The sequence below is a fragment of the Egretta garzetta genome, unplaced genomic scaffold, assembly GCF_000687185.1.
Source record: "Egretta garzetta isolate BGI_Z169 unplaced genomic scaffold, ASM68718v1 scaffold68, whole genome shotgun sequence".
Taxonomy (NCBI): domain Eukaryota; kingdom Metazoa; phylum Chordata; class Aves; order Pelecaniformes; family Ardeidae; genus Egretta; species Egretta garzetta.
The window spans coordinates 5,399,729-5,412,042 of record NW_009260774.1 but is presented as its reverse complement, the minus strand read 5'-3'; the positions used below and the strand labels follow the sequence as shown (position 1 = coordinate 5,412,042).

Genomic DNA, 12,314 nt, shown 5'->3' with positions numbered 1-12,314 from the left:
TTTATATGTATGCATATGTATATACGCCTAGGTAAATAGGTATGTAATTACACACACACACACACACATATATTTACAGATATATGCATTTATACATTTACACGTCCACAAATATGGGAAGTGAGAGCATATAAAGGGCAAAGCTTTAGCCCTGAGAAATGGTAACATTACAGTTGCCTACTCACTGACGAACGGTGACGTTATAAAGTGAGATGCCTGTATGCAGTAAAGACATGCAAAATCTCTGCAGGGAGCACTCTCTGCAGTTGGCTCTCACTGCAGCTTTTTGGAAGCTGCTGTTGGTGTTTGCTGCCTACGCCTTGGCACGTCAGCCAGTGACAGGAAGGGTAAGGACTAGGCCATGCTCCCGGCTGTCTGGTCTCCTTCTCGGTGGTCCAGTCCCAGTGTCAACCAACAGCGTGGCATGGCTCTTCCTATCTGCTAACTGTCAGAACTAGGACGTTCCATATAAAGGGAATAAATGGCTTTTGCTAATGAGAGAGGACGATGCTCTCAGCTCTGCTGCTTATTCTCTGTGAATGCCTCTTAGTTTCTTGGAAATAACTATTTCTGCTTGCCACCATGTCATCTGTTTAGACTACAGTCAGCATGTCTTGCTATGTGCTTGAATGGTGCTTAGTGCAAATCAAGTCCTGACCTCATGGGAGACCACCAGCCACTGCTACAGCAAATTAAATGCATAATTATAAGTCACACTTTGAGCTTCAACAGGACAAAAATGAGATAAAAACATAGATGAAGAATTTACTGAGATCACATTTAGAAAATGGAAGGTCTGGGAAGAAAGCTGAGGATGAGAAATACAGTATTAGTTTCTTCTTCAAGAAGCCTATTTGCATTTTCCTCCATCAGAACTTTCACAAAATAATAAGGGGCATACCAATCCCACTCACCAAAATTATTAGCCATTTCTATGAAACTTTTCAGTTCAGTCATCTTTACATCATCCTGTTCATACACAATAGCTCCAGCTCCTGAACCAAGAGACCAAATAACACCTGCCTAATCAACTCACCTCAGTGGGAGTTTCACTTTTGTCTTTAATGATAATGGTATGAGACAATTTATGGAAAGTAATTTGCAGAACACAGTTTTGATTACTACTGAAAATCATTGCTTAGCAATGAAAATGGGTTAATTTATATTTTTAACTAGTCGTGTTCAGTGCCACAGGAGTCACTTGAACAATGCCATGGCAACAGTAGCTGTAGTGAATGAAAGAAAAATTAGAATCCTGTTCTTCTTGCAAGTTATTTTTTGACTTTCTCTTCTACCAGAAAACAAGTATAGTAAAAATGTGAGAGATTTTATACTTACAGACACGTAGCTGGCATTAATGTAGTCAGATCCAGGAATACCAGCATCAGGCATCAGCTTTACTCTGTTGTTATTATCTATCATGAAAATAAAGTCTAATTAACTAAAAGATTTGTTCAAAAAACATAGAGGCATGTAACAGGTGTTCCTGGAGTGCTAAGAAATCAAAACCACTGTTATTGTTGCCAATCTAACAATACTTGACATAGTAGAACACTAATTACAAAGGGTATTTAACCAATTTCCATTACTCTGTGGTCATCCTTTAATGATCCAGAGATATTTTAATACAATACTTTTTAATTGAAATGGTGAATGTGCTAAAACCTCCAGTTTGAGGTATGTGTGGGAGGACACTCTGCCTAAAGGTGGTCTGTGTACTTTAAGCCGTGCTGTTCTAGCACAGACAAGCTCCATGTGAATCAGACAGCAGGGTCAGGGGTCTGACCGTCTTTCCTGTATACTTGCTGTCCACATCACTGATCTGAGCCAGATCCTGACACTTTTGCATACTTTGACTTCTTTTCTATAAGGTTAGGCTCATTATTACAGAAAAAAAAGATTGCGGGTTTCCGATTTGGGTCCATAGTGTGCAAGCAGAAATGACAAAACCCAGGAAAGACGTCATATGTAAATAAGTAAATCCTGAAACCAAACATTTCAGATTTTGATGTTTGGTCCTCAACTTAATAAAAAACCCCTTAGAATACAAAGTTAAAGATTTATGAAACTAATTTGTTAATATTTCATTGTGTGTCATGAATATCAATTTTTAGTGACTGTAATTTAGAGTATGTCTTGAACAAGGCAGTAGATAGCAGGAACAGCTGCTCCGAAAAGTTAATAGCACAGATTGTAGCATTATTAACCAAGGAATGCCATGCTCCCCATCTCACATCACAGCTAATGCCTAAAATAATAATGACATTTCTTGTCTTATTAACTGAAAAATGAAGCAGTGTTGAGTACAGAGAGACAGACTCCTGTCTCCTGTGATAAAATCTAGCCTTGGCTTATAAGTTATCATACAGTCACTCTGATCTTCCGTGGAACCTTTGCAGCACATGTACACGTATCCACAAGAAAGCACACCCAGGCTCCCAAGGTAGCTGAGTGCACAAACATGTGGATTTTATATGTTTAAAAAACCCCTACTTCTCACTAAAGGGGAAAAAAACCCAAGGAAGAATGTTAAAGAGTTTGCTACGTGGCTTGAATTACAAAGCTAAGAAACTATTGAGGCTACAGTTTCTTGCACCTGCATATTAAAGCTTGTGAGAGCAAGTTGAAAGCTACTTGCAAATAAAATTGTCTTTAAAAAAACAACGAAAAGAAAGATTACTTGACAGAAAATATTTCATAATGTGGACATGATTGTTCTGCCATTTCAAAGACAGATCAAACAAAAATACAGTTTCATCCCAAATATATGCTGCACTGTCAAAGGTAGAGAGCAAAACAGAGTCGATATGTAAGCACACATACATGGCTTTATGTTTGGGAAACGATTCTTAGACCTGTTCCAAGGCAGATCAGCGTCAGTTGAAGCAAGGTCTTCAAGAAACTTGGGAAGTTCCTGTAGAGGAATAAATGTTTGTTGGCAAAACTTCACCTTCAGTGAATATAAAAAATGACGCAATCACTCCGGTAAGAGGAAGAACTCCTTAGTTCTGCAGCAGAGCGCATTTCTAAGAACAGCTGGAAGCACTACAGAGCATTCCACCTCACTGTCAACCCCAGTTACACCAGCAACATCAGATGCAGCGCTGCAGACGATGCTGTCAAGTTGAACAATTAAAGCTTACATGAACTTTCACCTTTACGAGTCGGGATAAAGTCAGCCTATCACATTTGTAGTTCTTGTCTGTCTTCCCGCGAAGTCGCATGCTTGGTTACCGTGCCCTACTGGCCCAGCCTTATTCTTGAGTAATGCCTTTTCCTGACTCTGGTAGCTTGGGAGAGTTCTTGCCACAGCATGAGAAGTGATGAGAATTTAATTAAGTTGAGACAACTGGCAATTAGCTATTGTTCACGGGACTGCTTGTGAAAGGGGTGGGAAGAGTTATTTTGGGTTGTACTGCAGTTTCATAACTGGTCATTAGTTCTGTTACTGAAGGGCAGAGATGGATAAATGATTCATATTGAGGAACTTATTTGATGGGGGTGTTTGTGTACATAAATACACAGTCCAAAGCTGAGTGAAAGAGTGGAGACAACTTCATAACTTGTTAATGGCGAAAACGTATTAATGTGATGATCTGGTAGTGGAGATAAGAGAATAGAAAACTCTTAGAAAAGGCAGAATTCAGCCAGAATTTCTGTTAGTAACTACATTAACTGTAATAGATTTTCCCTTTGCTTGACAACTCTTATATGCAAATCTGTTTCAACATCTAGCTAAGACATCAATGAAGAGATCTACCTATTGCTTTGAATGAGTGCAATACAAAATTTTGCTGCTTGTGCTGAGTAATCCCTTCAGATTTGTCTTTTAGTATTAACACTTACTCTCTACATGGGCTAATTCCAAAAGTGGGGCAGATAGCCCTACTATCAGATTCAATATTAATTATTTTCAAGTGGTCTTTTGTCCAGGTATTTGAGACAGTCTGTCTCCTATAAATAAAATATAATGGGAAACTATTATTAAATAAATAAATGAGGTAATGAAAAATGGAAAAAGCAGGAGTGCTTTTTATTCCAGTGTTTTTCTTTCAGTACTAATTCAAATATTTTGTCAGCCTTATTTGATGGGTTCAGATATTAAGGATAATTTAACATGAGCATTAGCAAAATGGGATAATTTAAAAACTCATGTAATAAGCCAAGTCAACAATTCATCTAATCTGATAACCTATTTTGTAGAACAGATAATGTCTGACATATAAAAGAGAGCTCAACCCCATTGAACTGTATTAAACATGCAATATTATCCCATGAGAAATTTGTTTCTTTCACCATCTGACAAAAATCCTATGGCCTGAAGCATGAGGTCTACTTCACTTCTCTAATTATATCCTCGATAATATAACTGCAGGTGCTTCTGAACAGCAGGGGAAAGATAGTTTCACGATGAAAGCAAAGGACTTTCAGATAAGAGACCTGACTTCTCTTCCTAGCTCTGACACATATTTCCTTGGGGAAAGAATTAGGGGAGGAATTATGGAGAACAATTGATGCTCATCTCCCTTTGAAAATTAACAAGGGACTAGATCCCATCCATGCCCTTCAAAATCTCTCTAAATGTCTACATTTCCTAGGGATGAAAAGTCTGTAATTATGCCTCTTCTGAAAAGAAAGTTTCAGACATAAAATCACCTTATAAAGAATGGATGACTTTACATTTATATCTGTATGTTAAAGAATTAAAAAACATGGCTAACAGCCATGAAGTAAATACAAAACTAAACGAAGGGCTGTAACATACTGTAGAAAAATATCTTTAAAGGCACTCATTATTTAAAATCTTGTCTTTGAATCAACCTCTGCCATACTCAAGGCACATTTCTTTTACCTGTTGCCTCTGCCTTTTGTCTCAATAATCCCTTAGAGAAGTAAAGCCCCAAACCTATAACTGAACCTAGAGAAAGATCCCTGTTCTCAGAGTAGAGTGCTGTGCATTCCTGTCAGGATTTGATAAGAACAGCAAAACACAGCTAAGGGTGGAGATGTTAAAATTCCTCTCATTCTCTCCCACAAAATCTTCTTTCTCTTCTTGTCATGTTTACACACAGGCCATGTTCATACATGGACCAAGATTGAACCCTGGAGATCTCCAGGCACAGCAGCTTGGCCAGTCTAGCAAATTAGATGAGACCAGGAATGTCCCTGGATTCCAAAACTTTTCCAGAATGGAAAGAGCCACATTTATGCTAGAAAATTCCAAAACAGGTTTGTCTACAAACTGCCTATTGTAAACAATCCCTAGACTACTTTACCTACCAAAACATATCTTGGAATTGTCCAGGAAGACTGCTAGCTGAAACAATGCAAATTCAAGGCAGGGAATATAGTAACAGTTTATTAGTGTAAATTATCATATTCTCATGTCCAGTTCCTGGTATACTTGAATTTACTGGTATAGAAATGGCCAGAACCGAAGCAATCTCACCACCCTGCTTTTAGTTACGTGCTTCAGATATAATGGTCCATGGCTTTATATCTTGAGCTCATTTCTCCTACGCACATTGTAGGAGCCTTGAGTCATTTATGTGCAACTGAAATGATGAATGTGGATGGAAACAATGCAGGTCATGAGGTCTCCTTGTTTATTGTGTGCATTGCCTGTTTCTGTGCATTGTCATTTCTGAGGTCATTTCAAATGCATTGTCAGTCCTGTTACTCATCTGGTAAGACAGGTGCTACAGATACTATAGAAATACTCTCAGTCAGGGACTGGACCTACTCTGCAATTCTGCCTGCCCTTGGACAAGTCATCTGGGAAGATATCACTATACTCTGAAACATGGAAGCTGAAGCTCAGAGTGAAAAAAAATGGAAGCCCAAACGACACATAAAACTGTTGATTATAAGTTGACTATGTAATTTAGTTGAATGAGGCCTCAGCTACTTGTATTTCTCTAAATTTTAAATGGATTGCCAAGATTTCAATTTGATAAAACACGATTGATTGAGTTTTAAGGCATTACAATGTTGTAAGGCTTACCCAGTGTGGGTCACACCTAAAGAAAGCAATGCTAGAAACTTTCCAGTGATGAATGTTAATATGTGAAAATGTTATTGCTAGTAAAACTTTTCATCTGTTCAGTCATGCATAATGTAAGTATAATCACTCTTGTTCAAGTGAAATAACACTTCTACTCTTGGAAAAAAAGTTCTCCTTACTTTATTGCTCAGAGAATTTTATGGTGCTTATTATTATTAAATCCAGGCCAATTTCACCTAAGGAGCATAACAAAAATGCTGCAGGAAATACCATTAATCTTTTCACACTTTTGTTGGTTTTCCCTCAGAGACTGAAATACTGTAATCTAGCAGAAGAAAAGCCAATTGTTGAGTCTTCATTTTTGTTAATCCAACTGGTAAGCAATTCATGGTAAATATATAAATCCAAAATAATAAAGTCGCTGGAGACTGAAAAATTATTTTTGTGATGGCAAATGACTGTATGTGTTAAAAATGATGATGATGAAGATTCTGAAAAAACAAGAAGATTTCATTGAGAAAAAAATTATAGCCGTAAAAATGTTACTTCATGAAACTAGTGAAAACTATAAGATTTAAATTTGAAAGCATATATGCATTGTATTATATGTAATGTATATTTTGAAAGCTGTTCTCTTTTCAGAAAGAAAGACAGGCTTGCTGAGTTCATCTACTCACATAAGGAGAGGGAGGCTATTCACACGGAGGCTATTCTTAAGAGCATGACAAGTATGACCTATTATTCGTAGGAGCAAAACCCAAAGTACCATGCACAAACTTTTTACTTTCTGCACTGAAACCTATGAAAGAAAAAAAAATTCTGAGTTCCATGGCAGTATGACTGGGGCCTGAACAATTCATAGAATAAATGTCAGCTGTGTTTTTGGGGTCACCATCACTCAGGAAAATGAACCTATTTAAAGCAGTTAAATATACCTGTATATATGTTAGAAAACTATTTCTAAATAAACTGCTCTTAGGTAAACTACATATGCATTGCTACTTACATAAAAGCATAAATATTACTGTGTTTTTGCAAAGATTGGAGTCTAAAGAAGATCATCTTTTGCTGACACTTAGGTGAATAATTCTGATCAGGTTGCAGCATAGACTGCAGAATCCAAATCAGTGTAATATTACTTTCTAAACAATCAACCTGGTAATTGGGTATTGATTATCAAGGCCAGAGTCCTTCACGGCCTTGCCTGCTTAAAATGGACATGAAATGTGACACATGAAACGACTGAAGGTCTTGCGATGTTGTGACAACTGCTAGCAACATACCGAAAATTCTTCCTGAAACTTTAGGTTGTTGTTTGTGCAAAGCTCTTCAACATGTTGTAGGAAGGATTTCTTGCTTATTGGCCTGAAAGTAATGACAGAAGAATTAGAAACCTATAGGGAATTTCTTTGTCATTCTTTTAATTCTTATTCAGCTGCAGTTTATTAATAATGTTTTTCAGTTCAATAGAAACTGATACTTACAGACAGAAAATTATAAACTGCTTACAGCATGCTTATTTGGTTTGTTTTCAGTCACTTAAAACAGAAGCATTTTCTCCCCTGTTGTTCCCCCTCACCAAATTTTTAATGTTGCTAACATTAACAGTACCATTGGGTAGGATTGTTTTTACAGGTAAGAGCATTCCTAGGCAAAGTTTTGACATTAATGGAATTTTGTGAAGTTATCATTGCATTCTAAAGTACATAATACTTCTGTGTCGCACAGAAAACATTTTATACATTGCAAAGTTTTAGACATATAAAATATTGCAGTGACCTCATTCTCATAATGACATGGGTTTTAAACCCCAAGGAGTTTAAATATCCCTGTATTACTTCCCAAGCTAAAACACAGACATGCAGGCTTCACCCCAGAGAGAGAGAAAGCATTTCTCCAGTTACCATGCAATTAGTCATGCTTTTATGATTTATACGCAGCTTGGAGTTTTTTTCTAATAAATATAGGGGAGGGAACCACACATTGAGACTCACCGATGACCACAATATAAAAATCTTTAATCAACTTACTTGATGGATTTTCTATAACTAAGTAACCTGCAACAGAGATTTTTGTTAAATGTAGCAAGCTGAGAGTTAACCAATATTGTGCAAGTTAATAAGTTTTAGATGAAATATTCAAGCAACTAAAGAACCAGATTTATTTCTCTCATGGATGCAAATACTATTATATGGCAGATATCTTGGGTGATTGTCTTGCTTAGTTCTTCTCTCAGGTATTGGCAGATATGGATACGGGAGCTACAGTTTCTATCATTCTCTTCAGATCATTTTACGGTGCTCTGGGCTCATATGGCCCTGGGAAATCCATACTTCCAGCACACCACTTCATATACATGGACAGGCTTCATTTTATACTATGTACTCATTATCATTCTTCTAAGGGCCATTTTACAGCATAAGGATAGATTCGTCTGACTGAACACAGCCACCTATTTCTGAGCTAGTCACTCCAGATTTGTTTTATAATCAATGAAGAGAAATAGGTGTGATTTCATCTCATTTTAAGCAGATACCTAAATTAAGTCACAGATGAATCATGCTACTGGTGTGTCTCTACAGAAACCAAACAGCTATGACTGGTTTTCTAGAGATTTAAAAAATGAATGACTATTTTCATGCTCATATTTACATGGTCGCTGCTGTTTCTGGGGCGCGAGGATTTAAAAAACTGTGCTACATATAATATCTTTAACTTGAACCCAGAGCAGGTTTCATGAAGGTGTTACATGCGCATCTATATGTAGGGGACTTTCAGATGGCCTTGAAACTTGGTCATCATCATCGCCTCTGAATGTATTTTAGGAATGTCTCAGCTTTATGGATTCAGAAGCCAAACTTCAGGCAGCACTCAAACTCACAAAGCTTTTCTAAAAGATCAATCCAAAAAGTTTGAAGTAATATAGTTTAAAAGATAACATGCCCTTTCAAAAAAGCTCTAAATATACCTTATATGTGTCTGCCTCTCCGTTCATTCTTACATACAAATATTACAAAAACTATTCTATTATACAAATACAAGTATCTACTGCTGCCATAATTTTAGTAGAAAAGACAATTTGCTTTAAAAGTACTTTGGTTTATGACGTTTTCCTTAAATATTAAAATTTTAGATTAGATAATAAAATGGCATTAATACAATTGTTTAATCATTTATTATTAGGCATCAGAGAAGTGAATTTCAAAGCTACTAAAGATGCCTTTGTGGAACATACTTCGTTATGACAGTTCTCTTCAAATAAAGCAAACCTTTCTGGTTATGAAAAACTTGGGTCATTCTCACTGGAGTAAAAGGAAGGGTAAGAATTCACAGAAAAAGGCTCCAACTCAAAATGCTTACTAGGACAACTGAAGGAGAGCTTTAGAATGAAAAAGTAAATAAGGCGGCAATAAAACAACAAAGCATGCAACTCTATTTGGAACGTGTAAGCATCTATCTGGTGCTTATTGTAACATGTTGTTTGCGTTACATGGCAGGCAATGCGTTACCTTCTAGCAATATTGGCAAAATCATAGAGCTGAAGTTTCCTGAAGAACAAATATTCTTAATAGCTGTGCCAATGTACTGCACACAAATAGATTTGTCTTTGAGCAGAAAGTAAAGCAGTTTTAGGCCTTTTTTTCAGGAAAAAAAAATATAAGCAGTCTCTGCAAAGAAATTACACTTGTTTTTCCTTTGAATTAACCGATATTCACCATAGAAGAGCAGAAAAAAATTTGCCTTCCAGTTGACATCCCAGTAATTTTTTGAATACTGTTGGCTTTCCTCCTCTTGAACTGATAGCAATTAGGGGCTTACTGTACTGTAATTTGGTCATTGGGGAATAAAAATTAGATCTATGCTGCACATAAGCAACCTGGGTATGTCATTTAGTGCTCCAGTGCTGAAGGTACCTGGATCCAACAGCAAAGAACACAGGAGACAAGCAGCACCATTAACGATCTTATTCAACAATATTTCCTTTTTTTACTTTCACTCAAAGCAGGGAAGTAAAGCAATTAAATAGAACAGAAAATGACCTAAACACTTAGTGTTATGTATGTTGCTTTCTAGTTCATTTTTAATAACAGGTGATTCTTTTTAAGGCATAATCATATATTACCTTTCACAAGCAGTAAACGTTTCTAAAGAAGTAAGGCACCTACAGTTTGACACTTTAATGTATCTGTGAGCATTTATGTGAAGAAAGTGATTTTCACAACTACTGAACTCTCAGACTTGTCTTGGTAGCAAGTACACATTGCAGTGGCTTGGCAGCCCAGAAAATAAAGATGACTTAATTTAAATGCTCATATGTGAATTAATGTCTAACTTGAAGACTGTGGCAAAGATGTTGGCTTTGATGTGCAGGAATCTTCAGAAGAGATGAATATTGTATGCTCACTACAGACTATGCTCAGTTTCAGCATCCTCAGGCTTCAAAAATTAGTATTCTTTCCAAATCTCTTGATTTGGAATATGTAATAATAATCTTGCAGTATTTCACTGATGAACAAATACTTATCTACCTGTAATCTTGTTCTCCATATTTCCCAGTCTTTTGTATAAAACATAAGAATATAGATATCACTAGAGCTTGATGAGCACAATTTAGAATCAAACCATGAAGTTGCAAATTCCCCTATTTCAGCTGGACAATTCCAGATTCCCACTTGTCTGACTTTGAAACTAGGAAAGAAAAACATTCTCAGAGATAAAGAATGCTTTATTGCCTTAAATCTGATTTTCTTTTAAAACAGTGTATTGTTTCATGTGTGGGATTTTTTTGAAGTCTATCAAAAATCTGAATCCCACTCAGATTACTTATGATAGAGCTAGAAAGAAGCCATTTATTTGTGTTGGCAGTGGTAACTGAAGACCATATTGTCACACAGACTCGGCTTTCTCTCTGGGTCAATCGTCTGAAATCCACAGGGAATTAAAACTTCGTCCAAACAGAAAACAACAGAAATGAGTATGTAGGCAAAAGGCTTAACTCATAAGCACCACTGACACTTCCTAGGAACAACGGAGGAACCAATTTTTAGCAAGTTAATTGAAAGCAATATGGAGCTTAACCCTTCCTAAATATTAAGGGCTGAAGGAAACAGAACACATGCTCATTTCTTCCATTGTACCAGGACATGTACATTCATAAACCTTGTACTCCTGGGATACAAAGCTCAGGAAACCTGGTTTTGGTAGCTGATTAACTAAAGGAAAACTTGTTGAAGAAAAAGGCAAGGCAGGAGCCATGTCTATCCCTGCTCAAAGAAAGAAGAAACAGGCTAGTCTAGAGAAAGTAATGTGTATGCAGAAGTGTTACCTTGAATATAGACACCTACTGAATGCAAAGTACATAGGAAAAGTGAGACCAGACAAGAATTTTATATACAATACTTTTCCATAAAGACTTCTAACTGCCTGGTATTTGCAAGGGTTACAGTGACTGTAATTCAGAAATATTTCTTCTGAATCTGTGCCCCATTTTTCTGACAAGCTGTCTCACATGGAATGAAACACAAGCCCCAAAGCATCCACCACAAGGTGTAACTTCTCAAGGAAAGATCTGAAGAAACAGGGGCCTACATGGCTTTATCCTTGCTGCAGAAACCACTGTGAAAGTAGGGTGCCAAAGAAGTCCTTTTCCAGGTGAGCATCTGGAACAGGGAAGAGTTACTTGTCTCTCACCAAAGCTGGTGTGCCCTGAAAATTTATTGTCAGGGTCTATTCACAGCAGAGGAATGTCTGCTTTGAAAAGTAACCTGGCAAACCCTACGGACGTGTTACAAAAAGTAAGTGATGAGAGGCCTCAGTATGTGTATATTCAGTGTGCTTAATGAGCCAATGTTTAATCCAGTTTAGACGGATGGGCTACAGATGTTTTAAACCAGGGTTGTTTTTTCTGTTACTGCCTGCCTCACAGAATCATAGAATGTTTTGGGTTGGAAGGGACCCCTAGAGGTCATCTAGTCCAACCCCCCTGCAGGAGCAGGGACACCGCTAACTAGATCAGGTTGCTCAGAGCCCTGTCCAACCTGGCCTTGAATGCTTCCAGGGATGGGGCCTCCACTACCTCTCTGGGCAACCTGTTCCAGTGTTTCACCACCCTCATTGTAAAGAATTTCTTCCTTATATCTAGTCTAAACCTACCCTGGTTTAGTTTGAAACCATTACCCCTTGTCTTGTCACAGCTGGCCCTACTAAAAAGATTTTCCCCGTCTTTCCTATAGGCCCCCTTTAGGTACTGAAAGGCCATAATCAGGTCTCCCCGCAGCCTTCTCTTCTCCAGGCTGAACAAGCCCAACTC

At 37.4% G+C, this 12,314-nt stretch overlaps 1 protein-coding gene across 1 annotated transcript in view; it reads right to left on the bottom strand.

Moving 5' to 3' along the window:
- PTPRQ (protein tyrosine phosphatase receptor type Q) overlaps positions 1–12,314 on the bottom strand; it is a 108,495-nt gene that overhangs the window by 10,055 nt on the left and 86,126 nt on the right. The window contains exons 36-39 of the mRNA XM_009646323.1: positions 8,035–8,061; positions 7,288–7,369; positions 2,824–2,914; positions 1,339–1,415 (exon numbers count right to left, since the gene is read on the bottom strand). Of these exons, the coding sequence (XP_009644618.1) occupies positions 1,339–1,415; positions 2,824–2,914; positions 7,288–7,369; positions 8,035–8,061 (277 nt within the window). The remainder of the gene's footprint in view (positions 1–1,338; positions 1,416–2,823; positions 2,915–7,287; positions 7,370–8,034; positions 8,062–12,314) is intronic.